Genomic DNA, 14,170 nt, shown 5'->3' with positions numbered 1-14,170 from the left:
CATCACACGTGCTTAAATCTAGTTAGATTCTAAAAGGATTAACATTCAAGAATAGAAAAGGTACATAAAATTTGGAAAGAGTAAACATCCTTAATTTTGTTTACATAGAAAAATATAATGAGAATACTTAATCTAATATATATATATATATATATATATATATATATATATATATATATATATATATATATATATATATATATATATATATATATATATATATATATATATATATATATATATATATATATATATATAAGGAGGCATATTGGTTGAACTATTAGAGCGCCACATAGGATTACTAATGGTTTCGGCCAATGAAAAAAAAATCTAATTTATTTTTGAATTAAAAAAATCGAGTGCCACGTAGATAATTAATTAGGTGCCACATAGATATTTTAATTAATTAATTACTAATATATACAACTCCATCCAAAATCGAATTCTCTAATAATTTAAAAATAAATCTAAAATAAAATTCAATCAAAAACCAAACACTAATCTAAAATAAATTTCAATCCAAAATCAAACACTAATCTAAAATAAAATTCAATCCAAAATCAAACACTAATTCAATATTAGAGCGCCACGTAGGAAACCTAATCGTTTTGGCGAATGAAAAATAAGATTTCAAAATTATTTATGAATTAAAAAAGTCGGGTGTCACGTAGATAAATTATGAGGTTACACGTAGATATTTTTATTAATTAATTACGAATACTACGTATATACAACTCCATCCAAAATCAACCACTCTAACAATTAAAAAAATAAATCTAAAATGAAATTCAATCCAACATCAAATACTTATATAATCTAATATATAAATACAACAATTAGTGGTATATATAATAGTTTTATTTTAACTTAACAATTTAATAGAATCTGTGCATCGCACGGGCTAAAATCTAGTATATATATAAGGGGGATTTTTTTGGTGAGCATTGGGGGCATCCACGTAGGATTGTCCAGTCACTAATTCTATTTAAATATTAAGATTTAGCAATTATAAAATAAAGCAATTACGGATAAGGTAATATGAATTTTTGAAAAGATAAGATTAAGTTAATATTTAAAAGATATAATTTGATAATACTTTTTTATCATTATTTTTAAAGATAAAGTCAGATACGGGGTCAAATTTAATTACTACTTAAACTCTTGCATCGGCCGAAACCATAAAAGTTGATGGATGGAGAAAAGGGTGAAAATCAAATAATACAACAAACATAAATTAACCCGTGGATTGGCACGGGATTAAATCTAGTACATAATAATGGGAAAACGTTACAAATGCAATGTAGCTATAACAGACCATTAGCTATATAATTATTTAGATCCTTGTGAGAGTTTGGGCGATGTTTTTAATTTCGCAGGAAAAGTTGATTTATTGATGAAGATTTGTGCGAGGTTACAACGGATGTCAATCTTACGTCTACAATCAATTGAATCGAATTTAATTCAATACCAAAGCTACTACAGATTGAAAGGCCCCCTCGTTGAAGGCAGTATCAAACAACGATGTGAAAGAGGGTATCCATCATTGTCAGATCTCATCTACAACAATCGTGGTTTTGCCGGATTAGAATTTTGTTTGATTCAAATTATTTTGTATTTGTTAGTTTTGATTTCTATTGTAAATGTCGTATAACTATTTTATCAATAAACTAATTTTTACCTTAAAAAAAAAACTACTACTTCTATAAATACAAATATAAAAATAAAAGCTGATCCAATTGAGCACTTCAATTCCTTTATCTTTTCAAATTTATTCGTAATGAATTTACTTAATAGATATATTTCAAAAAAAAAAAAAATTACTTAATAGATACACACATATTTAAAGAGCGAAAACATGTTTCGCTTGACTTTTGATGACATAATTCGTACCACGTACTAGATTTATTTAGGGCTTTTCTCAACAAGCTTTTCTTTTGTGTCCTTAATTTGGGGGGAGATAAGGCACATAACCTATCGCGCCACCGTCTGAAGGACTACCACCGTAAGAACCATAAGGCGATCAGCCACCGTAGGAACCATAAGGTGATGAACCATCATATTCGTCCTTGGATTCCTCCACGGACTCTGCATAATGAAATGAATATGTGAATTATTGAGAAATGTATCCTACTATTACGTATCATTAAACATGTTATATCTTTCCAAGTAATTTAAATTTGAGTTCTGGATAATGTGAGGGAAATGTCTAGAAAATAATGTCGTAGAGTAAGTGTCATTACATATTACTCTGTACAACATTTTCCGAAAATTGTAGAAGTAAAATTGATTGATTAAGTATAGTGGAAAACTGTCGAGAAGGAAAAAAACGAAGATAGGATCACCCAAATAAATTAAGAAATACTTGAGAAAATCAATTAATTTGCAAAAATAAACAACACAAGTCAATACCGATCCTATGTCAAAAAAAAAAAAAAAAAAAAAAAAAAAAACAAGTCAATACCAACCCTTCAATTATATATATACTAATGTATTGGACATAATTTTTTAAAATATACTTCCTCCGTTTCTTTTTGTTTGTTACGTATCTTTATACTTTCTTCATATGCTATGTCATCTTTCCACTACTCCATCCGTCCCAGAATAGATGTTACACTTTTATGGGCACACAGTTTAATGCGATAAGTAGTAGTGTGGTTATCAATTGTTATTTTATTGAAAAAGTAGATGTGATAGGAGTTAGTGAGGTATTTTTTTAATTGAATGAGATAGGGCGTGGGGACAAAGAAACATTTAGTGGGAAGAGAGAGACAATATAATAATTGTGGGGTCATTGCTAATTTAGAAGTGTAACAACTAATCTGGGACGGTCGAAAAAAAAAGTGTAACAACTAATCTGGGACGGGGGGAGTAATATTTAATCAATTAAATTTTGGTAAGACTACTTATTCAAATTTAGTTCTTCACCACTCAAACTCATTTAAAGCATATCAAATAATATAATATTTTAATTTATTTATTTTATTTAACTCACATATTGAGTCTTAAGTGGAGTCTTAGTTTTTCAAGTCTCGATTTAAGACTTTGTTAAGACTAACCCACTTCAATGCTTCAAATTGATATATCTGATCTTAAAACTACGTGAGTCATATGCCATGTCAGCAAAATTCAAGTCTTAAGATTTAGCGCTGATGTTGCTCTTAGATTCCATCATTAATCTTGATTTCATTTTTCCAAAATCTGACATTTATTGTCTCTTTGAATATAGTGCAAATCAACTTTTATTTTTTATTGAAAAAAATAAACTCAAGAAAAACCTCAATCCACTAATCATTACAACAACCAATAAGATTGTCTTATTTATCAAAATGAATCAATAATGAAAAAATACACAGAATTCTAACTTAACATATTTGGGAAACTGTAAAGAAATTTAATGAGTTGAAAAAATTGGACCAATTAAAATTAAAAGTTGACACAAAAATGACAGTATAATAAGTTTATAAAAGAAAATATTCTTCCACATAACAAACATTGTGAAACACAAAAAAAAAAAGACGTAATAAACAAAAAGAAACGTAATGGGTACAAAAAAAGTGAAAATGCGCAAAAACGATTTGCGATTTGGTTTGGTTTGGTTTCCGTTCAAAATTTCAAAAAGCAAACCAAATCATAAATATCTAAGTAGGTTTAGTTTACGGGTTGGTATTGTTAAACCAAACTCTGTACACCGCTGGTTAAATTAAAAGGTGTAAAAATCTTGTAAATAATTCGTAAAGGAAAAAGAAGATAAAGGTGGCAATACATAATTAATGAGAAGATAAAGGTGGCAATACATAATTAATGAGAAGATAAAGAAACTAACGGGTGTGCTGAGTTGACTGAGGGTCAGCCAGCTCACGAGCTGAAACCGGATTAGAAATGAGAAGAGTCGCGACACAGAGAATGACAAGAAGATAAGCCTTTGAAGTTGCCATTTTTTAAAATTACACTGTAAATATTTTGTTTTTGTGAGAAGGGCAAGATTTGGACTTGTATTTATAGGAAGTTGTGTGAGTCGAGACAACAAGCTAAGCAGCCGGGACCTCCAACACCCCTCAAAATTATAGTGGGAATTTTTTTAGACCACTCCCACTAATGATAAAAAACTCATCAATATCTCTATATCACTTTCTTACTCCTTCATATCATTTTCTTGAGTTTCTTCACATACAAAATATGCCACAACAAATTCATCTCATCAATGAGCTAAAAAAAAAAACTCATCACCACTTTTACTTTTACTATTCACTAAACTCCACTAAACTTCTTGTCAAAAAAAAAAAAACTCCACTACACTTTCTATTTCCCATACTCCATCCATTTTGTATTTATTCAATTATATTAATAATTTAAATGAATTTTAACAATTAATTAAGATAAATGATTTAATTTACATTAATCTTTTTATTTACGTTATTTTTATATCTATTTTTAATTAAGATAAAATGATTTTGATGATTTCAGAGAGTGAAAATTGATTTTGAAAGTGTATCAAAATATAACAAATTTGGTCTCTATTAATAGATCTTGAAATTTTATGCCCATAGGTAAAAAAAAAAAAAATTAATTAATTATTTTCGGCTAAATTAGCCGTTAACATAAAATAGCTGTTACAAGGAGCAATGAATTTTATGATTGGTTGATATGTTAAGGCTGACAAGTGTCACACGCCCATTGGTCCTTTACCATCAAAAGGAATCTTTCCGGATTTTTGTTGATTAAATGGCAAAACCAACGCTCTTTACTCAATTTTCAAAGCATTTGCGTTGTAATTCGCCTGCAACAAATAGAAAAGCGGGGCCCACCATTTCCGTGAGCAAAAATTGAAAACAGAACGCCATGCAAGATAATTCTGTTTTCCTCGCGAGTATTTTACGTTTTACCCATTGATGTGGTGTGCGAGCTTTTTAATTCTCACCGTTTCTCACTCGTGGACAAATTTTTTACCCACTGCTGGGAGTGCTCTAAATACAAACGGGAAAGATCTATGTGCCCTTTTCACACTTTTATATGCTGTTGTTTTTTACTTCATTTAGAGAAATTTATTTTTTTTGGCAAGTTTCATTTAGAGATTGAAGTAATGTTTATATTTACGGATATTTCATGAGATACCCCCGAGGTTTAAGTTTATTCACCAGGTACCCTCGTTGTTTCAGTAATCCACCAGGTACCCCTCAGGTTTCATTTTCTCGCATGACTTAACCTTGCCGTTAAGTGGCCGTTAAGTGGCCGTTAGAAACTTTTTTTCACCAGGTACCCTTGTAATTTATTTCACCAGGTACCCCTGAGGTTTCATAGATTTTCACCAGGTACCCTTATGTTTTTATGGTAATTGCACCAGATACCCCAGCTCACCAACGGCTAAAAAAACTAGCCGTTGGTGAGCCTTCTCTATTTAAAGGGGGAGCATCAGCAACTCTTCACTACAACTTTCTGTTCTTCCCATTAACCAACTCATATTTTCCCTATTTCCCAACTCACTTTCAAATGAGCTCATATTCTCAATCTCAATCTTCCTCTACAACGTATGAATCCTCATACGTTGTAGTTCCAAACAAAACATGCAACATATGTGGGAAAAAATTTGCAATAAGAAGTTCTGAAACAATGAAAAATCCTCAAAAACTATATTACAAGTGTGACTTATGTGACAACTTCAAGTGGTGCAAGGGAAGCATTGAGCAACCACTGCCAATGAGAAACAACAAAGGTAGCACAAAGGAAGGAGAAATTGAAGAAAATAGAAGCTTGAATGAAGAAATTCACCAAATGAAGAAGAAACTCGAGCAGCAAAAGAAATTAATGCATGGAGCTATAAAAAATGGCATTCTAATGTTTTTTATTCTAGTATCATGTTTACCTCTTTTTCTCAGTTTAGGGGGTCTACCTGATGCTCTCTTCATGGGTGGTGGGAGGATAATAGAAAGGTCAAAAGAAGGCCATTGGGTTGGGTCAGGCATGGGGTGCATGTGCTCTGAGTAAGTTAACTTGTATGCTTGCCCTTTGAAGTAGTGAGACACAAAATCAGTAGCCTCAAGTCTTTGGTGGTAAATAACCCTAAGGCCATGTCTGCAAGGTATGCCAGATATTTGCCATACTCCACAACCACAAGTCCTTGCATCTAACTTAATAGGGTATTTGACAGCCCCCTCTTTCACTTCATATTCCCCTCCCACAGCAGCTGTTACAGAACAAAACCTAGACTGTTGACTCCTCTCTTCTAATACCCCAGCAGCATATTCAGTCAATTGGTTTGGTCCCATTTCTATAGCCTTGCCAAATCTAGACCCAATCTTCTTCATACACCAACTCCCAGCCTCTATTAGATCCAAGCATCCAAGCACAAACAAAATAAAGCAGCAAAACAGAAAATGTATTAATAAAAAGGACAGGGGTGGTGTAAAACATATGCAACCACAGTGTAAAAAGCAGTAAAGATAGAACATTTACCTTCCATCAGAGTGTACACTGGCATGTCTCTAAAAGGCTTGGTACAAGCGTTGAAAGATTCAACAAAATTGGTGGTGTTGTGATCATAAACCACTTGTGGTTCAAACTTGTGCCTTGACCACTGCTTTGGCACTTGGGACAGATAATCAACAACCTTTGGATCAATTTTGGCAATCTTCTCCATTGCCTTGTTGTACACATATGGGTTGTATGCATTTGCAGCAACCCAGAAAGACTTATGGACTTATGGAATGCAGTTCCATACCAGCCAGTTTTTTTTAAAAAAAGTAGCCGTTGGTGAGCAGGGGTATCTGGTGAAATTACCATAAAACATAAGGATACCTGGTGAAAAACTAAGAAACCTCAGGGGTACCTGGTGAAATAAATTACGAGGGTACCTGGTGAAAAAAAGTTTCTAACGGCCACTTAACGGCAGGGTTAAGTCATGCGAGAAAATGAAACCTGAGGGGTACCTGGTGGATTACTGAAACAACGAGGGTACCTGGTGAATAAACTTAAACCTCGGGGGTATCTCATGAAAAACCCGTTATATTTATATCAAAATAATTATGCTTACATGACTTTACATCTGTACATAATTACAATATAATTTACGTAATATTGTTTTTGATGAGTGTGAATTTTTTATTTTTCTTTTGGGTAGAGAGAGCCGTGTAAGACGATAACTGGTGTAGACGGGATTTGAGTTCAGGTCATGAGTACCATCTCATAAGACTTTAACAATTAAGCTAGTAGACATCTACTGGTTATTATGATGTTATGTTAATGAACTAGTTAGTGCTCCAGGTGATGACCTGAATAGTAGAAAAATGGATCAATTAGATTATTATATAATTCGTTTGGAATCTCATTTAGTTTGTTAGATTACAATGTATCTTCCTTTGAGTATGCTTTAATAAATTTTATCATGTAAATATTAGTAACTCGTAAAAGTAATGAGTAATTAGTGATGCGAGACTACTAAGAAATAAGTCAGATCATATATATTTCTAAGTATATTGATTGAATATAATTTTGACCTTATACGAAACAACAAAATGAGTTGTGTCATAGTGGTTAAAATATGTGACTAACAAATGTGAGGTTACATGATGATGCGTCATGTCATCGTTTTATAGGAAATGACATGTGGCGATATGACATTCTTTACCTTGGAGTTTTAATAATTGTATACATGTATGTACCCATGTACTTTAAGATGATAATGATATCAAAGAAAACGGGATTTTAATGACATTTTTTCATGATTATGAAAATTCTATGATCAAGTTGCCATATCAAAGATGACGATACTTCATGTCATGTTATATAGGAAACGATATGTGGCGAGATGCCACTTTTTAACTTGGAGCTTTATTAATAGTATAGATGTATGTATCCATATACTTTTAAAATGTTAATTGTACGGGAAGCCCTATCGGCAAGCCGGTAGGACATCCCATAACAGCTTCTACGGGTACATAATCACCAAGGAAAGACCAATACTACAGTCGGTATCTAAGGTATACTTCACACAGTCGGCCTTTCTCTGTCAGTATCTATCAGTCAGACCCAAATGGGAGGATCCAGGACCAAACGGTAATAACCCGGGTCCTCCGTACAAATAACCCGTCTATAAATATGGATTCCCATCAATGCCAAAGGTACGCAATTCAACCCCAATCATGTTAGGTTATGACAAATATAAAACATATATTTCATGCGGAAAAACCATAAAGCCAGGAATCCAAATTAATTGCCACATAACAATTAGCATAATTTAGGATGCATACATTTGTAGCGTGCCTTCCCTAGCTGCTCCCGAATTTTTATGACTTGCCACTTTTAGAAGCTACCCTTTACGGCAGTTACTATTTTTAGCAGGTTCCCATAAATAGAAGGTTTCGGGTGGAATAAAAAGGGGAATTGAGATTCGTTTATTTTATAGGAGATGCGTTGTCAAGTGGAGATTTATGTTCTCATCATAGAACCTTTCCCTTTCGGGAATGGGGACAAAAGTAGGTGTCTACAGGCCGTAGCTACAAATGGCTTTGTGGGTCTTTCTGAAAACTACAAGTTGTGGATGAGCTCCGATGATAAAGATGTGAAGACCGAGGCTCGAAATGGGGAGCCGGCTGAGCTTTTGATACCTCGTATTCGTGTTAAGTATGAGGGTCCTGATTCTGCCAAACCTCGTACCTATAGTATTAAGACTGTGAAAGCTCGTCCTGGTCGAAAGCGAAAGGAAGTTCCTCTCCGTTCCAGTTTCAGGCCTAAAAAGATGCCTAACATGAAGGGGCCTGCTGTTGTTAAAAGAAATGCAAGCTCTCGCGGAGATCGTCGCCGGAACAATGTATGGGTTAGGAAGGTTTAGCCGCCTGTTGAAATAGTGGCTAGTCTAGTTGATGATAATAATCCTTCTCCCACCATTGTCTGTGCCCTTGAGGCTGAGCGGGCTATAACTGAGAATGTTTCTGAAGCCTTGGCATGTTTGGAAGTTAGTGTCCAGGAGCCGGTTCTTATGGAGATTGATATTGGGGCAGCGCAAAAGATTGTGGGGGTGGATCCTGCGAACATTGCCCTTTACAAGACTTTATTTGATGATCTGGAAGAACTAGAGTAGTGTAGTTCTTGCTAGGGTGTAGGTGCCCTTTATTTATTTCAGTTGTGTTTGTTTTTATTCTTAGCACTTTGTTTTCCTTCTTATTATTTTTTCAATAAAGGCGTATTTTTATTTTTTCATTTTCATTTTTTGTTTCTCCTCCTTTTTTATGTTTTTATGTGTCTAACACTTTGCACAAAGAATATGTGTTTTTTTTTTGTTGGACCGAATCCTTGGTAAGGATTGCCTACGTATCTTGTCAGAATCAGGTCGCGCGTAGTTCTAGCTTTAGAATAAGTTCTAGTATGCCGGATTTCGGTAGATATGCCCTGAGGTGGAAGCATATTACTTAATCGGTCAAATGAGTGAAATATTATCATTATTTTCATCTGCCGTTTTTTGCCATAAGTCGCATAAAAATGAAATTCGACTAATTTGTATGGCTATATTTTTGGTAAGCCTATTTGGATACGTACTGTACCCCCCAAGTGTTCGTTATTTTTCCGTTGTGTGCGGATAAAATGACGAGCACTTCTGAAAAGAAAATTTTTGGCAGGCAGAGAGTTTCAACGCCTAGGCTGGGGCGTCAGAAATTTCGACGCCCAGCCCTGGGCGCTGAAAATGATTTCTGGCGGTCGTTTTTGACGCTTTGCTTCACATGTTCTTGCATTTATTTCTTTTTTGTACCTTGATTTTTGCTCGTATTTAAAGTCAATTTTGAGGCTATTTTGGAGGCTTTTTTGACTGTTAGCGTGAAATGCATTTTTTTCCGGATTAATTTTTTCTATTCGTGACTCGAAACAGTTTTGAAAATGGAGTTAGGGTGCGGAAGTTATGAAGATCTTTGTGTAGGCTTTTGAGGTGGGTTGAGGTGCGTGTCGTTTTTGAAGGATTGGTGGGGGTTATATTTTATTAATTCCCCTTTTAAGAAACATTTGCTTTCGTTTTGGATTTTGATTTCGTTTGACTTATTTGGGTTGTATGGGTTGATTTTTATGGTTACACTGGTTGACTTTTATGTTTTGGGGATATGAATGGGATGGTGCGGTTTATTTTGTGGGTTTCGGGAATTGGCTCCCGTGGCACTATTTCAAAACCTAGTGGGCTTTGTTTGTTGGGCCTAGAGTGGGCCGCCTCTGTATTTTTGTATTTTGCAAATACATTTGGTGCTTATTTAGTGTTAGAATAAAATTTTTAGGAGAAATATTACGCCTTTATTGATTCGGGAAGTAAGGAAAACACACTGAAATAAAACTGACCTATATTCTAAGGGGCCTTAGGACCATCTAAAGTCTCTATTATTTTTTCTACCAATCTAAAGAACTACTAGGCGCTTTTTACTAATGGTGCTCTATGTGGCTCAAGCCTGGGGTTTAGTCTCATAAAACTTCGGTCCTTCACCGGTAGTCATCTTGAATTATATTCCTTTTGCATTGACCCACTGATATGTCTTCACCCATCCGTTCTCGATCTCTTCTAGTGTTGGTGCAGGGGAGATTAACCGGGTTGGATCGAAACCTTCATCTTGTAAAGCTAGGGTAGTCATCACAGTCTCGTCCTCCATAGGTCTCGATTCGTTAAACAATGTCCATAGAGCCTGGTTGTCCAATATTTCAGTTGTTTTAGTCTTGGTGAGGTGGGGTGCCTCATCCAAGGTGTGGCAGTCATGGAAAATTTCAAATCCGGGTTTTAGCAAGCCATCCTGAACGAAGGGTTCGGGGAAATCGCAGCATGGGTGTTCTTCTCCTTCCCGAACGAACATCCCGTTAAGGGTTCTCTGATACGAGGGAAGGAGGGTGGTTTGTTTGGCTTTGTTAAGGCGTAGCCTAGACAGGCGGTCAACAATATCTTCCTCCGTTGGTTCATTGCCTAAGCCAAAGGGAGTAGATTTGTTGGGTAAAGGATGGAATGTGCATTCCTTCTTCCTTATGCCCAATGGGGTTCCTGGGAAATAACCTTGAGCTAGCAGCATTCTAGGGATGACCCGGGATGCATGCGGGTCTAGGAATGCTGGATCATAGTCTTCAATGAACTGGATTGCTTCTTCCATTTGAAACCCATAAAGGTCGTCTGCAGTTTCGGCCGTTCCAACCATAGTACAACTGATGTCGAGAGGAGGGGCGCAGATTTCTAGTATTACCCCGTTATGGTTAAGTTTAACCATTTGGTGCAGGGTAGAAGCCACACCTCCTAAGTCATGGAGCCAAGGTCGCCCCAATAGGAGGTTGAAAGTGGGCTTGATGTCGATTATTTGAAACTCCGTGGTGCGTGCCACAGGCCCGGTTTGTATGGTAAGGTTGATTTTTCCCAACACGTGCCTTCGAGAGTTATCATAGGCTCGTACCCCTTGTGTGGAGGTTTGGAAGTCATCGCTTCCTAGTCCCAAGCAATGGGCGGTTCGCAACGGGCAAACGTTAACCGCCGAACCGTTATCTACGAGCGCTAGGGGGATGTTTTGCCCTTTGCATCCAACTACTAGATAGAGGGCTTTGTTATGGGCACCCCCTCTCTGGGTAAATCTTTGTCAGTGAAAACTATGGCCTTTTCTCCAGCATCTCTCGTGACGTGGTTAACCAATGAGTCAGGTGTGATATCTGTAGGCACTGAGATGAGGTCAAGTGAGTGAATAAGCTTTTCGCGATGTTCTTTTGAGGTACACATGAGATCCCAAATGGTAATTTTGGCCTTGGTTCTTTTCAATTGTTTCAAAAGAGGATTTTCAATGACTTCTGCGACGGTGGTGTGCCGTCCATTCTCAGGAGCTTGTCTGACTGGGATATCGTCCATAGGAGGTGGGCGAATGTCAGGCTGGTATATTCTTCCTGATCTGGTGAGGTTGTCGACTTTGGGTTCTTGAGTGGTGGTGTCGATGAGAGCATACCCGGGCCAAGTTTCAGTAAAGAGGTCCTGGCCCGACACTTGAGATAGGTAGATATCTTCAGCATCATCCTCCCACACACCGCACACTTCTCTCTCGATTTGATCCATAGGGACCACAGCAAGTGGTGCACCTTGAGGTGTAATGTACACCGTAGGGTCGAAGTTCTCATTTCCTGGTTGGTCGAGAGAGATGTGACAAGGGCCGAGTGGGCTCTTGTTGTTGTTGGGTTTGCCAACGTTAGGGAGAGGTATCACTTCATCCTCTATCATGTCCTGGATCGTATGTTTTAGATTCCAGCAGTTTTCAGTGTCATGCCCATTTCCTTGGTGGAATTTGCAGTAAGTACCTTCGACCCAATATTTGCTTTTGACAGGAGGGTCACGGGTGGGGCCTATAGGTCTCAACTTTCCTTGATTGGTTAGTCTTTCAAAGGCTTGTACCAAAGTCGACCCGAGTGGGGCAAACTTTCGGTCTCGGACCCATCTTCCAGGGCTTCTTCGGGCGGGAGTCTCTTCTACAGCATGGACTTCTTGGGCTTGGGATGTGTTACCCCGATTATAGGTGTTGTTCTTATATGTGGGTTTGCTTTGTATGGTTTTGGCGAGGTCGTCCTCGATCTTTATTCCCACATCATAAACTCTTTTGAAAGTGTCAAGTCCCAGGTACCTAAGGTGTTGTCTGTAAGCCGGGTCCAGGTTGTCAATGAATTTTTGGACCAATTCTGTTTCGGGAGGCCTATTGATTAGCTGGGCCACCTGGTCCCTCCATCTAGCAAAGTAGGTTGTGAAACCCTCATTTTTCTTTTGGAAGAGAACTTCCTGCTCGCGCATAGTGACTTGGAAATCCATGTTCGACGAGTATTGCTTGATGAAGACATTGACAAAGTCTTCCCAAGTGGGGAAGAGCTTAGGGTCCTGGTGATAGTACCATTTGAGCGGCACAGGTTCCAAGGACAAAGGAAAGGCAGGTAAATACATGGACTTGTCCACGCCTTTCAAGTTCATGGCATTCATAAAGCTCAGTAGATGATCACGGGGATTGTCCGTGGCCTTGAACTTTGGTAAGTCAGATGAACTGAACTTTTCTGGTAGTTTGCCAGGAAAAGGTTCCGGATCGAGGGAGAAGTATTTGCTCCCCATGGTTTGCTGTAGGACCATTTTTTCAATCCTCTTCTCGTTATCGAGGTCATTTTTGGCTTGTGCAGCCGCTAAAGCTTCATTTTCCATTTTCAATTGGCCCATAAGTTGGGTCATTTGGACCATCTAGTCTCGCAAATCTTCGATGGACATGTTTGAAGGTGCGAATCGAGGTTGGGGAAGCGGAGATCCTTGGAATGAGGGATGACGGACGGAGCTTGGAGTCACTAAAACTGATGTTGGCGATGTATCTTCGAGACGCACTAACCGTTGATTCCCTGATCGACACCAAGTGGCAGGACCAGTCCTAGGCATAAGATAAGCTAAAGTTTAGGTTCCCAAAGTTTCAAGCATTACTTAGTCTAGACTTCGACTCTCTCTATTGGTTTTTTTTGCTGTTTCTTTTATTGGTACACTTTTTGGTCATTCTTTGAATTTTCGAAACACTTGCCCGTGTGACATTCATAGTTATTAGCGTGTTCGGTTTTGGTGCCGAACATTGTCGCCGTAGGAGGCCTATCAACGACACAAAGAGTTATTTATTATTTGTTTTTTTTGAGTCGCCTCTAGAATCGAGTGCTTTTTCTTACGCATTCGTAGCAATTCTTTTTTTACGAACGTTTTTTGGTGCTACGTGTTTTTTTCTTTTACGCTGGCACCGAGGCCGCTGCGCCTGACCAGAAGGCCAAGCAGCAACTTCAGCGCCCAGCGTCGGGCGTGAGAAATTCTGGCGCCCAGCCAGGGGCGTTGAAAATGCGTCCCTGGCTGATTCTCGTTTTCTGTTTGCGTCTACTTTTGTTTATGCGACTTCGATTTGCGTGCTTGCCTAATAACGTCCTTTACGCGTTGCGCATCGTTTGTGGGATTCGTTACAGGCCATCCCGAGCGTCACTTATTTTTGTGGCGATCATTCGGGTTTGCGGAACACGTGTTTCGGTATAGCTCTTTGGCAAATTGGTTTATGAATGTTAGGGCAATTTTTAAGGTCGTTGGTTTTTCTGGGAGAGTTTGTCACACACAATCATATATTTCGCTACACATAACTAACATTCCATCATGAGGCAATAATGATATGTCATGTAGTTTATGATAGGCTTCTAT

At 37.4% G+C, this 14,170-nt stretch overlaps 1 protein-coding gene and 1 long non-coding RNA gene across 2 annotated transcripts; both read right to left on the bottom strand.

The window, feature by feature from the left end:
* Window positions 1–1,736: 1,736 nt before the first annotated feature.
* LOC110775172 (uncharacterized) lies at window positions 1,737–4,278 on the bottom strand. Its single transcript, XR_002529669.2, has 2 exons — window positions 3,824–4,278; window positions 1,737–2,085 (listed from the first exon to the last, which is right to left on the bottom strand). It is a non-coding gene; the product is annotated as an uncharacterized lncRNA (long non-coding RNA).
* Window positions 4,279–5,762: 1,484 nt separating this feature from the next.
* On the bottom strand, window positions 5,763–6,991 carry LOC130461571 (uncharacterized). The gene is made up of 2 exons (XM_056829721.1): window positions 6,451–6,991; window positions 5,763–6,319 (listed from the first exon to the last, which is right to left on the bottom strand). The coding sequence occupies exons 1-2, from the start codon at window positions 6,632–6,634 to the stop codon at window positions 5,763–5,765; spliced, it is 741 nt and encodes a 246-aa protein (XP_056685699.1). The 5' UTR covers window positions 6,635–6,991.
* Between the last annotated feature and the right edge of the window lie 7,179 nt (window positions 6,992–14,170).

The sequence above is a fragment of the Spinacia oleracea genome, chromosome 5 (genome assembly GCF_020520425.1).
Source record: "Spinacia oleracea cultivar Varoflay chromosome 5, BTI_SOV_V1, whole genome shotgun sequence".
Classification (NCBI taxonomy): Eukaryota; Viridiplantae; Streptophyta; class Magnoliopsida; order Caryophyllales; family Amaranthaceae; genus Spinacia; species Spinacia oleracea.
Note: the sequence above shows the minus strand (reverse complement) of the source record. Positions and strands in the feature narration are given on the sequence as shown.